The sequence below is a fragment of the Ailuropoda melanoleuca genome, chromosome 14 (assembly GCF_002007445.2).
Source record: "Ailuropoda melanoleuca isolate Jingjing chromosome 14, ASM200744v2, whole genome shotgun sequence".
NCBI classification, from domain to species: domain Eukaryota; kingdom Metazoa; phylum Chordata; class Mammalia; order Carnivora; family Ursidae; genus Ailuropoda; species Ailuropoda melanoleuca.
In genome coordinates this window covers 31291767-31310912 of record NC_048231.1, presented here as the reverse complement: position 1 = coordinate 31310912, position 19146 = coordinate 31291767, and the positions used below count along the sequence as shown (strand labels likewise).

Here is a 19146-nt window from a genome sequence, read left to right as displayed (position 1 = left end):
AGGGGCCCCGCTGGCGGACCTCAGATCAGACCACATCTCCTAGAACAGCAGGAGAGAAATCAGCCAGTCTCTCCGCTTGAGCAGGACCCCAGGGCAGGAATGGTGGCTAGAATACCGGCATTATATCCATTTCTCTCATAACCTGCAGGGGGAGGCTGTGCACATTTAAATAGGACTTAAAACCACCTGTAAAGCCACTATTTTGTTGAACTGGTTTTATTTCAATTTTACAGAAACCTGATTGAAGTATGTAATTGTAAGTCCAGTAACAATTCTACAAAAATGTACATATGATGCTGGAGTACCTTAAAAGCGACTAATACCATATTCTTGTTTTGCATAAAACATGCATTTATATCAACTGCCACATGTTGGCCAAAATCCGTCTCCACAAAAAGAGACCGTCCGTTGCGGTCGGTAAGAAAACTAGCTGTGAACATAGGTTAAAAAACAAAAACAAAAACAAAAAAAAAGAGGTTTATCTGGTTAATGTAAAAGAAGGATCAGTCCCTTTCTAGAGGAGCCCTTCGGCCCTGGGAGACGTGTACTCTGTGCTGCCCAGGAGCGCACGGTCTCCGAGACGTGGCTCTGACCTGTCCCGGGAGCCAGGAACCTCGTGGCAGTTGAAGCCGGGACCCTGCGGCCACCGCGGGACCCTGCGGCCACCGCGGCGCCCTGGTGCACCCCTGCACGGGGCAAGGAGTCCTCAGACTCGGACACGAGCTCCCAAGCTGGGACCCGCCCACCATCTGAGAGGTGTCCTGAGCTTGGCCACCCAGCCTTTCTGCAAGGCCAGCGCAGGGCACACAAGCATCTCCTGTGACCACAGGACCTCCCAGCCCCACACATCATTCTTCGTGGGGATCTGGAATTAGGCGGCTTGATGCAGAAAACCAGGGGCTGGACCATTTCTTTGAGGCCCTGATGTTCCCCAGGCCGAGTTCATCTCATCCAGGGACTGGTATTTGCCACAGCTGGACACACGAAGGGAAAGTAACGCACCCTTGCGGCCCCGAAGCCTCCGATGCTTAGAGTCACATACCTTAAAGCATGTCATCTCTTGTCAGCAGAGACCATGTCGCTCTGGAGGGAGAGCAACCGAGGGCTCTGTGTTTATCATCGCCTGAGGGCCGTCAAGAGATTTCATACCAACTGAAAGGACTTCCCCTCAAGTATGGGGTTTTATACAACCATCCACAAGGTTCTTCAAAAGCAGATCTCACGGTCATTAGAGAACCAGCTGTGGACATTAATGTTTATTTACACAAAGCTCATCATTCGTGTAGCCTAGGGCCTAGTTTGGAATCTCTTACACACCGTCTGCCTCTTCCGAAACAGGGCACTCACCACCCTGGCTCGCTACAAGTAAGCTAAACCAGTATCTTTTTCCTTCAACACAGATTTTAGGGGGAAAATAATAATTTACTAGGGTTCTAAAACATTTTCATAACAGAACAATATCAAAATAGGTCCGTTTTCACTATATGCTTATGAATATCCCTGATAATATAAAGAAATCCAGAGGACTTTGTAAACCACCAAGATTTCACAGGGTAGTACCCGGTCTGTTTTCTAGGCAGCAGAAGAGGGACTAGTACACTGGCGAATTTTCTCCAGGAAGCCCTGCGAGTACTACAGTACTGAAATTCGAATATTCTAGTGCCAGGAGAACTGTGAATGACATTTTCACTTGAAATTTATTAGTAAAATCATAACAAAGGTTGGCTTCCTTGATCCTGTCATCAGCCAGCCTCCCTGCCTGCGAAAGACATCCAGCCCAGAAAACCATCGGCCCCTGGCTCCACTGGAGGCCGGGCCCAGGAGAAGCAAGTATCCAGACGCCTCTAAGCACTGACCACACTGGAGAAAGCAAGGATGTGGGAGAAGAGGCAGAGACCAGGCCTGAGGAAGCGCTGACCCAAGGCACCACAATCAGAGGGGTGAGGGACCTAGAGGGGTTCTGGAGGACAGGAAGAGGGCTCCCACCGTGCCCCGCAGAGCAGGTCCCGGGAGACAACAGCTCTGTGGCAGGGGAGACACGTTCAGGAGTTAAAGAACAAATCATTAGCAAAGAAACTAGTTTACTTTCTCAAAACTAAACCAAACTGCTTACAACTTAGAAGCAAATAACCTGGGGGTTGTCCGGTGGTCGGGCGGCGGGCCTGCGCTCTGGGGAAAGAGCTGCGGTTAGCGGAGTCAGAGGGCGCTGGCTGTGAACTCAGCATCCACACTGCGGCTACTGGCGTTAAGGAGGAAAGGAAGCTCGAGGCCGGAGCGGGACCAGATGTGAGACACGCCTCTTTTATTCCCGGTGCGGCAAGCGGCCTTCGCGGCGGCCTGGACAGAAGCGCCGCCGCGCACTCTAGCTGCAGTAGTACTGCATGCCGTCCACTCGTCGTCTCTTCTTTGACTGAAATTCTTCGAAGAACTGCTGGATGTCCTCTCTCTTCACAACCTGTTGATGAGAAGCACGGATCAGGAAGGGGATATGCCTTTCCGCGCGGCAATAACCGGTCACGAGATTCACAAACAAGGCCAACGGTTCAGCTGGGAAGAATGCTCTTAATGTGGAATTAATCACACTGGCTCCATCTCCTAGACGCGGGCCTGGCAGGGGTCCCACAGCTAAGAAGCAGTGCAGGGCCAGTGCCGAGCGCGGGTTCCACCGCCCACTTCGGCGTCCTCATGCGAAATGAGATAAAAGCAGCACCTACCTAGCAGGGTCGTTGGCAGATGAGATCAGATCAGATGGGAGGCCGGTAAAACACTACCCGGCACAGAGTAAGTTCTTAATAAACATTAGTTGCTGGCACCTGGGTGGCTCCATCGGTGAAGCGTCTGCCTTTGGCTCAGGTCATGACCTCAGGGCCTTGGGATGGAGTCCCGCATTGCGCTCCCTGCTCTGCGGGGAGTCTGCTGCTCCTTCTCCCTCTATCCCTCCCCCCGGCTCGTGCCCTCTCTCTCTCTCTCAAATGAATAAATAATGTCTTTAAAAGAAAAACCAAAACCGTGAGTTGAAAAGAAAGTGGCAGAGTCAGCATACAGCTGAGCACCGGAAGGTCTCCCAAGACCACCACCCTCTCTTGTGACCACAGCTGTCTCCTGGGAATGTCCTCCAGCTCTGTGTGAGTGCCCAAAGAAAACAAAGTCGGTTTTGCTTTGAGATTTGTGTTTTCCTCTTTACTGAAAAAAACTCTGCCCTTTCATGAGTCCAAAATTAGAAATGTTCGCCTCATAAAAAGAATAATCGGCCAAAAATAAAGAAGCACGACTCTTGGTAAACAGACTAGCCATTTTATGCAATGAGAAATTTATCTCCCATTTCACTGGGAAAAGGATTATTAGAGCATTATTCAAAGGTATTTATGACATTAGCAAAATAAAAGATGAGAAATAAGAAAATAAGACAAAGGGACCATATGGATGAAAAAGTAAAGTGGGACAACCCGGAAGGAGTCCCCGCTCACCCCAAGAATGTCTAGCCAGCTGATCTGACCTCCCAACTGCCACATGAAGTCCATCAAAACAGACAAGTTTGTGAATTTTCTTTTTCCTTTTTTTTTTTTAAAGATTTTATTTATTTATTTGACAGAGATAGAGACAGCCAGAGAGAGAGGGAACACAAGCAGGGGGAGTGGGAGAGGAAGAAGCAGGCTCATAGCAGAGGAGCCTGACGTGGGGCTCGATCCCACAACGCCGGGATCACGCCCTGAGCCGAAGGCAGACGCTTAACCACTGTGCCACCCAGGCACCCCACTAAGTGTTCTTTCTTTTATAGCCAGACACAAACATAAAATAAAAGGCAGTCCATCATCCAAGAACATCTAGAACTTCTTATCTTCTCTGGACAAATACAACCAAAGCAGATTAACCTTATTGCAGCTTAAGGTGCTTACTTGTTTCTGTAAAGATCTAGTTAGTAATGTCATGGAACACTGATTTCCCTTAGTTCTGCCTGTATTCACCTGCCAAGGATCCAGTTTAAGATACACGGTCATTTCTTCACCCAAGAAAATAAACAGTTTATTCAGAACATACAGGGCTATGAAAAAAATTCTTTAACTCAACCTACCGTGCCTTCATCAGCAAATCTCTTGAGATAGTCTTTCAGTTCAGTCTTCAAGTCATTGTATTCTAAATCAAAACAACAAAAAAGGTAGTAAACTTTAGACAACTCATTTGCTTTTAGAAACAAAGCACTTCTTTCCCACTAACATTTGAGTTTGTTAATACTTTAACTTTTTCTCTGAGTGAAACATGCATAAACACTTGCTCCCATGGGGGGCCTGGGTGGTGTAGTCAGTTGTGCGTCCAACTCGGTTTCGGCACAGGTCACGATCTCAGGGTTGTGGGATAGAGCCCCACGTCTCTGCTCAGAACAGAGTCCACTTGAGATTCTCTCTCCCTCTCCCTCTGCCCCTCCTGTTCATGCTCTTTCTAAAATAAATAAATTAAAATAAATTAAAAAAAAAGAAAAGAAACTTGTTCCCAAGTTCTTTCATTTTGATATCTAGGACCCTACTTATTTAAAAAAACAACAAAAACTCAAAAAAAAAAATCCTCAGGCCCAAAAAGATTAGCTAAGAATTTTTTTTAAGATTATTTATTAATTTATTTATTTGAGAGAGAGGGTGAGAGAGAGAGAACACAAGCGGCGTGAGGGGCAGAGGGAGAAGCAGACACCCCGAAGAGCAGGGAGCCGGATGTGGGGCTCGGTCCTGGGACTCCAGGATCATGACCTGAGCCAAAGGCAGACGTTCAACCGACTGAGCCACCCACGCGCCCCAGCTAAGAATTTTTTAAAGGGCTTCCTATCTCTCTGGAATCCTAATAGTTGAAATAACTTTGGACTTGTCAAACATTAAGTTTTAAAACTCATTCACTCACTTACTAGTTTCTATTATGTATGAGGCACCCTGAGGGCTACAAAAATCTTTCAGATGCAGCCTCCATCCTCAAAATGCTTTTAGTCTAATAGATGCAAAGGAAATTCATCAAAAAGTTAAAAATAAAAGACAGAAATGATCACTGCCCCCGAGGTGGTGGCATCCGAGCAGAGACCAGCCACGATGGAAATGTCTAAAATCAGCTGGGCACACTGGGGGTAAGTCTGTAAAGGCCTGTCTTGAAGGGTTTAGGGATATTGTCCCTCTGGTGGTTTCCTGGAGCAACCTGAACGACTGTCAAAGAGAGGACCTGTAATGTTCCATGAAAACTATTTCAACGGATGGAAAAAAAATATTGATTTTCTATTATTCCTTACTCATTCATCTACCATGAATCAAAAAAGCACATGTCAAGGTTTCTCAAGCACATGATGTTTCTGGCACTTAACTCTGACTCAGTGGTAACAACGGCTAAATATCCAGCAACACCACAATTAGGCAAGCGTAATGGAAGGCTACTTTGTCATTCCAATTTTAAACTCTGTTTGTATTAAATGAAAACAACAGGTTTTAGTGGTCCCCTCTATACATATTTTAAGAGCAAAGGAAACCTTATGAACTTCGTGAATTTTTGTTGAAACAGCATTACCACAAATAAGTTCCACTTGCTGGACTCTGTCCATGCTGTTAAGGGTGTCCATTAAAGGGTCTCTCCTGTCAGCTGCCTGGTCGACCTTGCCCTTGTTTTCATAAGCCAGAACTGTGTCATATTCATCTGTCAGGAACAGGACATCTAGCTCGCCATACATTTTCTTCAAAAAATAAAACCGGTTTCCTATTAGAACTGTATGTCATTCTCAGAAAGTCAACTTCATGAGAATCACTGAAAATTTATTTAATGTTTTCAGATTAGCTGCCAGAAAACCTGAGGCTTTAGCACAGAATTGCTTGAGTCACTTATTCTTCTTGCCCAAATCTCTTTTAGGAATCTCCCAACTTCCCAGTAGGTATTGTATGGTCTAAACAGATCTTTATTTTAAAACCACTGACTTACTGTAACTTTCAGGAAAATTTTTACTTCCAAGCAAATGCTATGACATAAAAAAAGAGAAGAATTTCTATTTTCCATTAAAATGAAGATTAATAAATAAAAAGTACTACATAATTCTTAATTTCTCCCACAAGAATTCAGACTGCAAGTAGCAGTTCATAAATTTGCTTAATATAAAATATTTTAGAGTTCTCTACAGTCCTAGCACCACTTTCATAAACACATTTTTCAGATGGGCCTACCTGCGGCCTCGGTCCATAATAACCGCAGTCACGGTGACCCTGGTCAGGTACTCACCATACAGTCTTTGCAGGTACATAACTTGCTGCGCCAGTTCACGGGCCAATAGGTGGCAGTATCTTTCTTTAGAAACTGCTTGGCATTAAGCTCTTGAAGTCGGCAGCCAGACTGTGATTCCATGTTGAGATGTTGATTCTTAAATGCTGTCTAAAAAAAATTAAATTTTGAAGTGTGTTTTTTTACACTATCACAGTTTTCATTGACTTTTTTTTAGACTATAGAGAGGAATTTCTTTAGGCAAAGGGTACAGTTGACATCCAAAGCTGCGGAGCTACCAGAATTAATTTTGCTTAAGCTTTATTTCTTTCATGGCAAATACTTCGTATGTTACCTGGAGATCAGATTCAGAACTTGAGCTGGTACATGGTTCATTAGTCTGCTCCGCTTTAACTTCCTTGACAGCATCCTTTCCACGTTCTGGAACATCCTCTTTGAGGGTACTATCTTGATGATCTCCCTTTTCTGGTCTGATGACTTCCTGATCACCTATTCCATCAACATTCAGCACTAACCCACCATCCTCTGCAGATACTTTGGTTACTGTGGGTTCAATGAAAAGAAACACACACATATCCACAGATCTCTTCAATGGTGAAGTCACTTAGACTAATTCAAAAACATTTCAGAATCTGGAAAAAGAGTCTCAACTTTATCTCTGGAATAAACAGAAAGGAATTATCAACTCTCTTAGCTTATGCCTACCCAATGCTGCTCCTCCCTCTCCCTCTGCCTGCCGCTCCCGCTGCTTGTGCTCTCTCTCTGACAAATAAATAAAATCTTAAAAAAAAAAAAAAAAGAACACTGAGACAAATCAAAAGAGTAGGGTGAGATTTTAGGCATGGCAATGCTGTTTGTGGTTCTTATGGTAAAATGTTCCCTAAAGGTGAGAAGGGCAGACATTATGAGGTCAGAGGCGCAGACACTATGAGTAACTGCCACGCTAAAAATTAATTCAGTAACACATTTGCATTACCAGTAAAATAAAATATTTATTGCCTCAAGACCATTCATTGCTGATTAGTGTTTCGGGCCAATTTCTTAGTGTATACTAAAAGCACAAGGCAGCAAAGCGTACCCCAGCCCGCCCAACCAACAGCATGTCTTCCATTTAAGAACAACTTCTTTTGGTTGTATTTATCTTTCAAAGTCCCATTCAAAAACTTCCTCCTCCATTTTCCCTAATTCTGGTCTCATCTGGCCTCTGTGTCAAGCTATTTAAGTACAAATTTGTTCTTGTTTGTCTCCCCACCGGTCTATAAGCACCTTTTTCTATACCTCAGAGTCCCATTAAAAACAGTTGCTGAAAGAGTCTTAACTATAGGAAACAAACTGAGGTTGCTGGAGGGGAAGAAGGTGAGGGGCTGGGGTAACTGGCTGATGGGCATGAAGGAGGGCCCGTGATGTAATGAGCACTGGGTGTTGTATAAGACTGATCAATCCCTGACCTCTACCTCTGAAACTAATAATACACTCTCAGTTAATTAACTGAATTTAAATTTTAAAAAAAAAACAGTTGCTAAAAATTCTGGACTGGACACAGAAATGTCACGAGCCCATTTGTGGCACCCCAACACCACAGACACCTACCCGCCAGCTGTGCAGCGTAAGCCCACAGGAAGGAACAGCGCTTCATACAAGCCTGGCACACCATCTCCTGGAAATCGCCACTCTCGGGGGGAATGGCACCAAGATGCTGTGAATACAGGAAACCGAGTATTTTTCTTGCAGTCTCCAAGTTGTCCAAGATGCTCATTATTTAATAAAAAATTTTGCAATAGAACACTTATCATATCCTTATAGTTTATTTTTGGAAGAGTAATTGTAAGGTAAAATATCACACAATTCAAAAAGGAAAGATCTTTTCTCTTTTTGTGAAGACAATGGCTTTAAAAGGTGAAAGCTTTCCTTACCCTCCCGTGGAACCAGTCTTCACAGACCGCACACTGGATCATCTCGTCCGGAATCTAACACGGAAAAGCAGTTGGCATGTTGATGATTACAGTGAATTCTGGGACACAGAAGTAAATCTGGCAAACAGCAGAACTAGATACTGAATAATTCTCTACCGAGTCTGTGAGACTGCTATCCACGGGACAGGGAGAGCTAGCGGGTCATGGCGCCAGGGAAGCTCGCTCTCCAGGAACTGGTTTGGAGAAGGGTTACAGTGAGAGGAGCGCTTTGGAAGCAACCGTCAAAGTTCGTTCCCTTCGGTTATTTGGCATCTGACTCTCACAAAACTGTAAGTAACAGCTTCTCGTTTTATCCGTAAACTAAGGCCCAGGGAGGTTAAGATGAATTGACCAATGTAGAATGTGGCAACCCCGTATTCTTCAACCCCTTCATTTTACTCAAACTGAAAAGTAAATATCATAAACAGTCTTTTGATAATATGGACAGCAACAACTCCCCTAACCTGAATTAACTAAATAATCAAGTAATTAAATTCTGGCCCTAGGAAAATGATATACCAAAGGGCACAGACTGTTTTTGGAATGGTTTTCTTTTCATTTCCAGGCTTTCCTATCTACTGATTGATATCCCAATGTTGTTTGTCTTTTCCCTATTATAACTTCTTAAAGGGGAAAAAAGTATATATATCTTTATGTATGTCCATATATAGGCCTATACACACACACACACAAAATATATATATATACATATATATATAGCCGTTTTATTCTTTCTTCTGCCTTGATCAATTTATTCAACATCTTATTTTCGTTATAACACTTTACCCCATACCTTAAAATATCCAGTTTTAAGGTTTTATCTTTGTTAACTCAAAGATATCTTCAACTTGTTCCTCTAAATAATTTGGTTCAATAATTACAGTTCCAAGACAACTAGAAAGCAAGGAAGAAGGCAGAAGGCTAATTTTTCTAAACATAAAAGCACTCCTTCAAATCAGTAAATATGCAAACAAAAGCCAGTCAAAATATGGGCCAAGAATATGAAAGGACAATTCAGATAGGTTACTACAAAGGTCTAAAAAACTCATGAAAGATGCATAAAATCACTGATGACCAGGAAAGGAAATGTTTAAAATATACTGCTCTTCATCTATCAAGATGGCAAGATTTAAAAAGACTGCTAACATCCAGGCCTGACAAGAATATGGGGAAAAAGACACTATCACCTACTACTTGTGACTGAACTCTCTTGGCAGACACGATCGCAATTGTAAATATAAATATCCTATGTCTCATTGGTTCTACCTCTAGGTATCCATGAATACTTGCAGGATTATACTCAGTCATATTACTGTGTAAGGATGTTCACTGCAGCTTGCTTTACAATACTGAAAAATGAGACACCACCAGTCTGCGACAGAACATTTAGGTAACTAATTTACAGCACGTCACATTATGAATACTTGGCTGCGATCGGAACAAGGTGGATTTGTGCTGTTTCGCATGGGAAGGTGTCTGTGATATACTGATAAGTGAGAAAAGCAAGCTGCAGAAGTGAATGTACCGAATTTTCACTTTTGTTAAAACGTAACTACAAATCGAAACACATCCACTTATGTGGGCAGAGAAAGAGATCTAAAAACATATACCCCAAAAAGTGTTAACAGTGGTTATATCTAGGAAGTAAGAAGATGGAGCAAGGAAGAGGAAAAACTCTTTTTAAATTCTGTGTATACTTTTTTTAAATTTTTAAAAAATTTTGTATATATTGAAATTTTTAAGAGGATTCAGTCTATACACTCCATTTCTTGTCTTTCAGGGAAGCAAGAAGTTGAAGGTCATTTTTTGGACAGTGTTTGGGGGAGTGGAGAAGGCAGGCAACGAGAGAGAGGAAAGAAGAAAGTGCTGGCCTTGAGAAAGTCCTGTCCAATATTTCATTCTCATGGTATAGAGATCTGTACCAGTTACAGCTCCAGCCCAGATTCTAAGAAAGGATAAAGCTAGAATCCTCTCACAATCCCCAAATCCCCTCTGAATAGCTATGGAGATCCAGACTGGACAATAGGCTGAGGAGCGAAGGCTAGAGGTATTAACCTCCAATTAACCTCCAATTCTCTTACCTCATCATCAGGATCAGGATAAGGTCTCTTACAAATGCAGTACAATCCAAAAAAGTTGTCATTGTATTTATTGCCAGAATTTATCTTTGCTTTGTCCTGAAAGAGGTTAATGTTAATATATAATATGATCTAATTTTAACTATAATTTCAGGCATCATGAAAGTATAAATTATCATAAATATCATACAATTATCATGTATATGACATATATTAAATTACATTTATAATACATCATCAGTGTGATACAGTAAGATATAATAAATAACATGAATATAATAAAATATCATAAATATCATAAATTTCCTGTTGCATAAAGTCAATGCATTCAATCAATTTCTACATTAAATATCTTCCTGCCCAACAGTTGGTCTTTAACTTGCACAGTACAAAGAAAAAGAATTCACTCCTATTAAAGGATACTTTTTCCAGGATACAGAGAATAAACAAAATTAATTTTTCGTACCTTCTTTGTAGTAATTGGGGGAAACCAAAAACATCCATAACAAAATGCTGATAAAATTTAATTATAAATATTAATGATCGACCTATGTAAATAAACATTGGCCTAGACTTTCGAAGTACTTCTTAATGCCCAGCTGTGATAGCCAAAGCTCCCAGGTCACTAGAAGGTAAAAAGCAGGCAAGGAAATTGTCTAAAAATAACTTTCAAAGGAGGGAAATAGCAATCACTACTGAACAATGTAAGATCCCTTACTTTCTACTTAATTTCTGTTACTTCAGTAAACGTTACTGTGTAAGTATAGTTATTAGCCAAAAAACAGTGAAAAACTCCCTATGTGTATCTAGCCCACATTCATTATTACCAAGTTTTTTTATTGTTTTTAAAGACATACCCTTTGCTTTAAAAGCCTTAAACCATGAGCACAGCTAACATAATCGAACCTGAGTTACTTTAAAGAACATTCCCACCAAAATCTTTCATATTAATTACAATCTGTAATGTAGGCTCTGAACAGGTTAGTTTTCCAACAAAATAAAAAATGGGATACAGTCTAATACTGATTTGCCTATTTGCAAAGAACAAGCATAAGAACTTCCTTTTTGGAAAATATGTGGTTTTTATCCACTCCGGCAAACATCAATCTCAGCTATTTTCAATGCATTTTTAGTTATGGTGCTTACTTACAGGAAATAATTTGCATTCCAAATTTTTAAACTTGCTGTTTCCACAATCACAACGAAAGTTTCTGGAAAAAATGAGGAAGAGCAGATTTTAATTTTTCTTTTAAATCTAATGAGTTACTCTTTATATTAATATGAGAGCCCCTTCCAATTCGTTTCTAGGATCTAAAAAGTGGCCTTGGTTGCTGTTCATGTGTCCAATTTGAAATTTCTCCAAGCACATAACAATTAAAATATTTAATAACTCTGGAAATTAACATGCACAGAGACAAATGTTTATGTCACACATACATAAACACACAAGTAAAATAATGGCAGAGAAGGATGACCAGTTTCAGTTTATACAATAATTATATTTTAAAAGGCCCTCTGGAAAAACTGTTCTCTCCAATTACATCATAGAAAACAATTATATTAAATTTTACCAGTACACAACTACTTTAAATGGAAAAACAAGAAAAACAGTACAGGTGGGAAAGAATCCAAACATTTAAAAAGCATTCGGTACCAATCTCTGACTGTCTTTACCTTTTTGTGTATAGCTCAAACAGTTTATGACTTCCATGACATTCATAACTGCAAGCTAGGCAAATTCCTGCTGGTTCTTCTCCCTCTGGGGTGCAGGTACTACAGGCATATAGTGCTTGTCTCTTTACTGAGCCCTAAAAGAAAGCCCCAAAATGGAAAGAATAATTATACGGGAGGACCAAAACACCACTGCATGTTTCAAATCATTATATGTGTCCTAAATTAGTGCTCATTTTCATACATTTTTTTTTAAATGATAGTTTTAAATTCCCAGCCAGCTGAAGATAAGAGTAAGCTAGCCTGGGGCGCCTGGGTGGCACAGCGGTTGGGCGTCTGCCTTCGGCTCAGGGCGTGATCCCGGCGTTATGGGATCGAGCCCCACATCAGGCTCCTCCACTGGGAGCCTGCTTCTTCCTCTCCCACTCCCCCTGCTTGTGTTCCCTCTCTCGCTGGCTGTCTCTATCTCTGTCGAAGAAATAAATAAAATCTTTAACAACAACAAAAAAAAGAGTAAGCTGGCCTGCAGCAACATTTTGACACATAAAAATATAGGAGATGTGTATAGGTTTATGTTCGCAATATCACACTTATAATTTTGGAAAACACTTGTTGACTCCACCAAAGAGAAAATCAATGCATTAAAAGAATCCTTTTGATTTTAGGAGATGCAGGCTGAAATATTTAGAGTGTCATGATGTCTACAACTTATTTTCAAATGATTCAGGGGAAAAAGTGTGTTATATAGAGAAGAGAGATAAAACAAATGTGGCAAAAAATGAATACATGGCAGAGGTACACAGGTGTTCATAATATTATTCTTTCAACTTATCTGTAGATTTAAAATTTTCCAAAATTAAAAGTTGAAGGAAAACAGGCACAACTTTTAGAAATCTTGACAATGGTTACCGTCCTCTAGAAAGCAGGGAGACAGAGAAGCTTCTGGGATGCCCCTAATGTTCTATTTCTTGATCTGGGCGGGGTTGGGGCGTGGGGTAATAGGTACATGCATATGTTCACTTTTCTCCGCAAGCCATAGACATGCCTTGTGTGATTTCCCACATATTTTACTACAGTAAAAAGAAAACTTTTAGGAAGTCCGTTCGATAAAGCTAACTACATTTCAAGAACGGCTTACACACACTTTTTTTTTTAAAGGAAAGCAGAGAAAAGGTTGTTTTAGTGGTGACCAAAAGTTTTAAAATACCAGCCAACATCTGGAACTATCTGTAGATACCAGGTTAATTCAACAATCTAACCACTGTGCAGGGTAAACTCAACTGGTCAACTGATGACAACTGGTATTATGAGCTCAGTCAGCACCACATAATGGCCCCAAGTCTCTCGCCTCATCCCCCAGTGTTCCACACATCCTCCAGAGTCTAGGTAACCTTCTTCCTACCAAGTCTCATCCCGTGTAGTTTCCTTCTACCCACCTGGCTCCATTTTTGTACCTAGAAATACAGGATGAGTCACCGAACACTACAACGCACCCCCTCAAATCCTGATTAAATGCCAAATTTACCCTTCAAGCAAATCCTCTCCTCTCCTCCCCTCCTTTGCCAGTGCCACCTGCTGTCGTGGTTCCGGTCTATTCCCATGGTGGGGCGCGGGGGGGGGACTGCAAATAGACACTGTACTTGCTTCGTCTCGCCAAAAAAGCTACGAGCTAGCACTTGTCGAACTAAATTGTAGAGCATTAGCCGTCAAGGAACCCAGCCTAGATTTTCAAATCCAGAGCTCTCTCCTTTAACTCTGCTTCGACTCTCCCATTCGGTTCCTAATAAACACTCTTAGGATGGGAAAAGTAAGGACAAAGATGTCGGGATCTGAGAGGTCACGGGGACAGTTTATGAAAAGCAGTCGAGGCACCAAGGAGAGACGAGAGAGGAAGGAAAGAGCAGGAGCCCCAGGGCCAACGCCGGGAGAATCCCGAGGGACCGGACGAAGGAAGACAGGGAGGAGGGGGCCCTGCTGGCCACAGGCTAAGAAGGAGGACCCAGGAGGCTGAGGTTTAAGGGCAGCTGGGCCTGAGACCGGGAAACCTACGACGAACCGCGACCCCGGACCACCACCGGGGAGCCGGGCCACGCGGGCGGGAATAAGGCAAGTTGGGTCGGGAACCGGAGGTTCGGCGGGAGCCCGGGGGAAGCGAGGCCCGGGCCGCGCGCTCACCTGCGAGTAGGAGCACTTCTCGGAGTCGCTGCCGCCTAGTACGGCGCACGCCTCGTTCTCCAGCTCCTCGTCCTCCTCTAGAACGTCGACCAACGATACCACGGGCTCCAGCTCCGACTGCCGCCCAGCGGACCCCTCTGCCCCAGCCATCCTCAACTGTCAGCGGGACGGCCGCTCGGCCCGGCGGAGGCGGGAAAAGCGGCTGCCAGAGGCGTGGCCGGAGGAGGCGGGGCCCAATGCTAAGAACCAATCCCAAAGAAGGGAAGAGAAGGAAGGAGGAGGAGCGACTTCCGATAAACGGAAGTCACTCCTCTCCCTTCTCCCGCCTGCGCCCGTCCGCGCCCGCCGCGCGCTGACTTCTGCTTCCGGGTGGCGCTTTCCTGTCGCTTGCTATTGAAGCTCAGCGGTCGTCATGGAGTTGTTGGGCGAGTACGTCGGGCTGGATGGGCAGCAGCGGGTGCTGCGGGTGCCCTGTGAGGTGCCGGGAGACGCCGACCCTTTCCAGGGCCTGTTGTCTGGTGTGGCCCAGATGAGGGAGCTTGTGACCGAGCTCTTCGGCCCCCTGGTACAGCAGGAAGCGCAAGACCGGGAGGCGGCGGCTCCAGAAGAGGCCATGGACGGTGAGCCCTGAGGAGGTGCTGGAGCGACAGGAGGGCGGGGCAGGGGAGCCCGGGTAGAGTGGCCAACTTGGAGAAAGCCTCGGGGGAAGAATCCAACTAAAAATTGTTGGCACTTACCGTCGTATGACCTGGGCTGCTTCTACTTAAGCGTTTTCACGACTCTCTTTGCATTTATATCACAAAACACGTGCTGAATGCCTAGTACTCTGTGCCAGGCACTGGGCTGTGCTCTTGAGAAAGAATGAGGTGAATGCCATTCAGTTCCTGGCCCAGTGGAACTCTCAGGCTGGTGGGGGTTAGACAGGCAAACACTTATTACAGACTGGAAGTATGACCCCAGGGCCCTCTGTAACTATTGCAAACTCAGGACCCAGGAAGGCTTCAGAGAGGGGGTGTGACTTTTTGAGCTGGGAGTTGAAGGATGAAAATGAGTATTACCAGGGTTGAAATTACAAACATGTTAGGAAGACTGCCATCTGTCGCAGAATAGGTTCTGAAGATTTCAGTTTAAGGAGTCCTGACTCCCAGGGACTCCTTTCCCATATTCCATTTTAGAAGGTACAGTTTGAAAGGAGAAATATGAAATTCAAGTGAATACAAAAAAAGGTAGGTACATTTTCTGCCCTGAGCTGAAGAACCTAAGAATTAAATATTGGAGTCAGGACTTAACTCCTCTAAAGAGGGGCTTAAACTGTACTTTTCTTTTTTTTTTTTTTCATCTTGTTTACATCTTGATAGTTCCAGATAATGTGAACCCAGACCATTACACTGAGTTCAGACAATAGATTGGTTCCATGAATATGTTAAATGGGTGTTGCCACATATGTTGAAAGTGAAGTCCTGTTTCTTGGCTCCAGAAGTACTTCTCTAATTTGTTGAAAGTGTTATCATTGGAATAAGGATGAGTATAGCTAGAGTCATTTCTTAAAATATAATTACTTATTGGAAAAATAACTGCCACCTATTCTGTTAATGGCAGGTCAGTAATATCTTTGTATTGGAGGACATGTTTTTATATGTTAAATGAAGACCCCATAAAGCTTAGGTTTGAATTTCCTTTGTTAAAAGCAATAGAGATTGAAATGGTACATTTTGTGTTATAGGAATTCTATCTCAACAAATGTACAAAATTTAAAAATTATAACAATTACTAAAGAAAAGTGATCGAACTCTAAAAAGTACTAAGTACTGAAATTGGATTACAAATAATCAAGTTATCAAATGTGCGAAGGATTTGAATAGACATTTCTCCAAATGAGATATACAGATGGTCAGTAAGCTCATGAAAAGATGTTCAGCATCCTTGGCCATCAGAAAAATGCTAATGAAAACCACAATAAAATACTACTTCATGCTCACTAGGATGACTAGAATCAGAAAGAACAATAACAAATGTTGGCCAGGATGTGAAGAAATTGGAGCCCTCATACATTGCTGGTGGAAATATGAAATGCTATACCTTCTTTGGAAAATGGTTCGGCAGTTCCTCAAAAAGTTAAACATAAAGTTATCATATGACCCAGGAATTCCACTTCTAGGAACTCCTCATTCCACTCCTAGTTCTCCAAAGAGAACTGGAAACATATGTTCACGTAAAAACTTATTCATGAATGTTCATAACAGCACTATTTTATAATAAGTAAAAAGTGGAAACAGCACAGAAGTCCATCACCTGATGAGTGGATAAACAAAATGTGGTGTATTCATCAATGGAATATTATTCAACAATAAAAAGGAATGAAGTACCAATAAACACTACAATGTGAATGAACCTTAAAAACATGTTGAGTGAAGGAAGGCAGACAAAAAGGCCACATATTTTTTGATTCCATTTGTATGAAATATCCAGAATAGACAAATCTATGGAGATAGAAAATGGATTAGAGGTTGCCGAGGGCTAAGGGGAATGGAAAGTGATTGTTAATGGGTGTGGGATTTCTTTCTGGGATGATGAAAATGTTCTAGAATTAAATAGTGGTGACAGTTGCTCAACCTAGGGAATATACTACAAATCAATAAATTATACACCTTAAAATTTTAAATCTTTCTTATTTATCACTTTTTTTGGAGATACAATTCATATACCTTGGAGTGAATTTTATGGTCTATGAATTATATCTCAAAAAAAAGTGATTAATAAGAAAGATTTTAAGCACCAAAATTCTTGAAATCTTTTTAACCATTCATACCTTGAATCTGTTGTATGCATGATTTTATTAATTCTTAAAAGTGAAATGATCTCATTATCAACCATTTTAGCAATCTTTTTCTTTGAACCACTGAACATATTGTCATACAACAAATATTTATTTTAAAAGGTGATGATGAAGATGATGCAGAAGATGATAATAACACTGATATCAGAACTAACTCAGATGGACCAGCTGCAAAACGGCCCAAACCGCCATCTTAACAGTAGCTTTTGTGAAATTTTAAAGACTGCTACTATACGAGAATTATCACGCACTGACATTTAGGAAAGACTTGTGCTCTAATCTGGAAAAGCATTTGTTTTTTCTTTGTCAAAGAAAAAAATGTTTCTTCTGTTTCCAGCAAAGAAAGATATAATAAATGTTTAGAAATGAATCTGGTTTCTTGAGTGAGAAATAAATTTCAGACCATGGAAATAGAATAGAACATTTTATGATGTATAAAATCCTCTAAGTTGGCAACTGAATTTTTTATTGCTTTCTACTTTTTAAATAACCATTGAATTAAATTGTGTGATGTCTACATCTTTTGGCTTCTGCTTGTTATAAAAAAATACATGTCAGTTCTTGGACAGTAACATTTCAAAGAACCATGCGACATGAGCAAGTGGTGAAAATTGGATATTAAATTTAAGAATGGAAGTTCTGTGTAAGAAGGAAAACGGGAAGAGAAGTACTGAAGGAGGGAGATGAACCCTTGAGAGAAATCCAAGGAAACCTGGAGTCCACACTCACACCCAATATACAGACCCCCAAGATGATACCACTTAACAAATATATATTTAACTTGTACCTTAAGAGAACAAAGTTGGATGTGCTTTTATGCTGTAACATGTTATGTATATAAACACAAATGTAAGTCTTTAAGTAAGCAACCTATGTCGACTATAACTTAAGGCATTTCTTCTCAACCTGTATCCATGCTTTGATTTTGCTTACTGAAGTACTATTGAATCCTTTAAAATACATATATATTCCTAAAATGTGCGTGTATATTCCTTTCTGCTTGTCAGGGGGACCAAGGCGTTTTTTATTTACTGTGCATGTTTCCTGATTCATTTACATAGCTAAAATGCAAAGAAATCAAGTAGCATGTATCTAAGGAAATACAAATAGTTACAGAATTTTAGAGTTCTGTATAACTTTACAGATTATACGATTTATTTCTGAGATGAATTGAATCTTAGAATAGGTGTTTGCCCTGAATTTGAGCTAACAATTGGCAGAGCCGGGTTGTACACATAGCCTTTAAAAGATTACCAAAAAAAAAGATTACTGTAGTACTTTCCCAGTTACACATTCTGAAATCTATAGCTTACAAAGTACATGCTATTAAGGAAACTGAGTTTAGATACCTTGTCATATCTTTAAAGTATTGTTTTACTTGAAATATCAGCCTTCCACTTAAGTGCATTTATGTAATCAAAGCAATACCAAATAGGAAAAAAAATATCAACTAGAAAATGTTTTATAAATAGTCAGAAATTTCCTTGTTTAGTTTGTGATAATGTCTCTAACATTGGCACTTCGACCCAGTTATTGACTTATAATAATCTTTGTCTTCATACAATCCTTAAAAAAAAAACTTAACAGCATAGTTAAAATAGTTCATATATTCTTTAAATTTTTTCTTTTTAAACATTTTTTATTTTGGGGTGCCTGGGTGGCTCAGTCAGTTAAGTGTCTGCCTTTGGCTCAGGTCAAGATCCCAGGGTCCTGGGATCGAACCCCACATAGGGCTCCCTGCTCAGTGGGGAACCTGCTTCTCCCTTTCCCTCTGCCTGCCGCTCTCCCTGCTTGTGCTCTCTCTCTTTCTCTCTGTCAAATAAATAAAATCTTAAAAAAAAATAAAGTTTATTATTTTTTTTAGTAACCTCCACACACAACATGGGGCTCAGACTCATGACCCTGAGATCAATAGTCACGTGATCTTCTAAGTCATCCAGGTGCTCCTAAAATAGTTTGTATTTTTAAAGTAATAGCTGAACTTTGCTCCTGAATATTTTGTTTCCTTCTTTGTTTAGTAAATATATTTATAAAGAAGAAATTGCAAGATATTTGCACTTGTGGTCCAGTGTTTTGAGGTCTGGGTTATAGGTTTGATCTTTTCCTTAATTTTAATACTGATTCTAATACTGTCTTCTCCGTAAGCGAGCTACATGTGTGACATGAAAGATCACTGTGAAGGACCAGTATAGAAGAAATG

The 19146-nt window shown here is 41.3% G+C and overlaps 2 protein-coding genes across 2 annotated transcripts; one reads left to right on the top strand and one right to left on the bottom strand.

Annotated features, from left to right (window-relative positions):
- Positions 1 to 200: 200 nt before the first annotated feature.
- On the bottom strand, positions 201 to 14260 carry UBR7 (ubiquitin protein ligase E3 component n-recognin 7). Its single transcript, XM_002923829.4, has 11 exons — positions 14111 to 14260; positions 11939 to 12072; positions 11415 to 11475; positions 10268 to 10363; positions 8148 to 8201; positions 7825 to 7930; positions 6569 to 6777; positions 6235 to 6384; positions 5536 to 5698; positions 4073 to 4134; positions 201 to 2455 (listed from the first exon to the last, which is right to left on the bottom strand). The coding sequence occupies exons 1-11, from the start codon at positions 14258 to 14260 to the stop codon at positions 2363 to 2365; spliced, it is 1278 nt and encodes a 425-aa protein (XP_002923875.1). The 3' UTR covers positions 201 to 2362.
- A 189-nt stretch (positions 14261 to 14449) lies between these two features.
- GON7 (GON7 subunit of KEOPS complex) lies at positions 14450 to 17923 on the top strand. The gene is made up of 2 exons (XM_002923830.4): positions 14450 to 14730; positions 17049 to 17923. Exons 1-2 carry the CDS (start codon positions 14523 to 14525, stop codon positions 17141 to 17143), a joined length of 303 nt encoding a protein of 100 aa, XP_002923876.1. The 5' UTR covers positions 14450 to 14522; the 3' UTR covers positions 17144 to 17923.
- The last annotated feature ends 1223 nt before the right edge of the window (positions 17924 to 19146 follow it).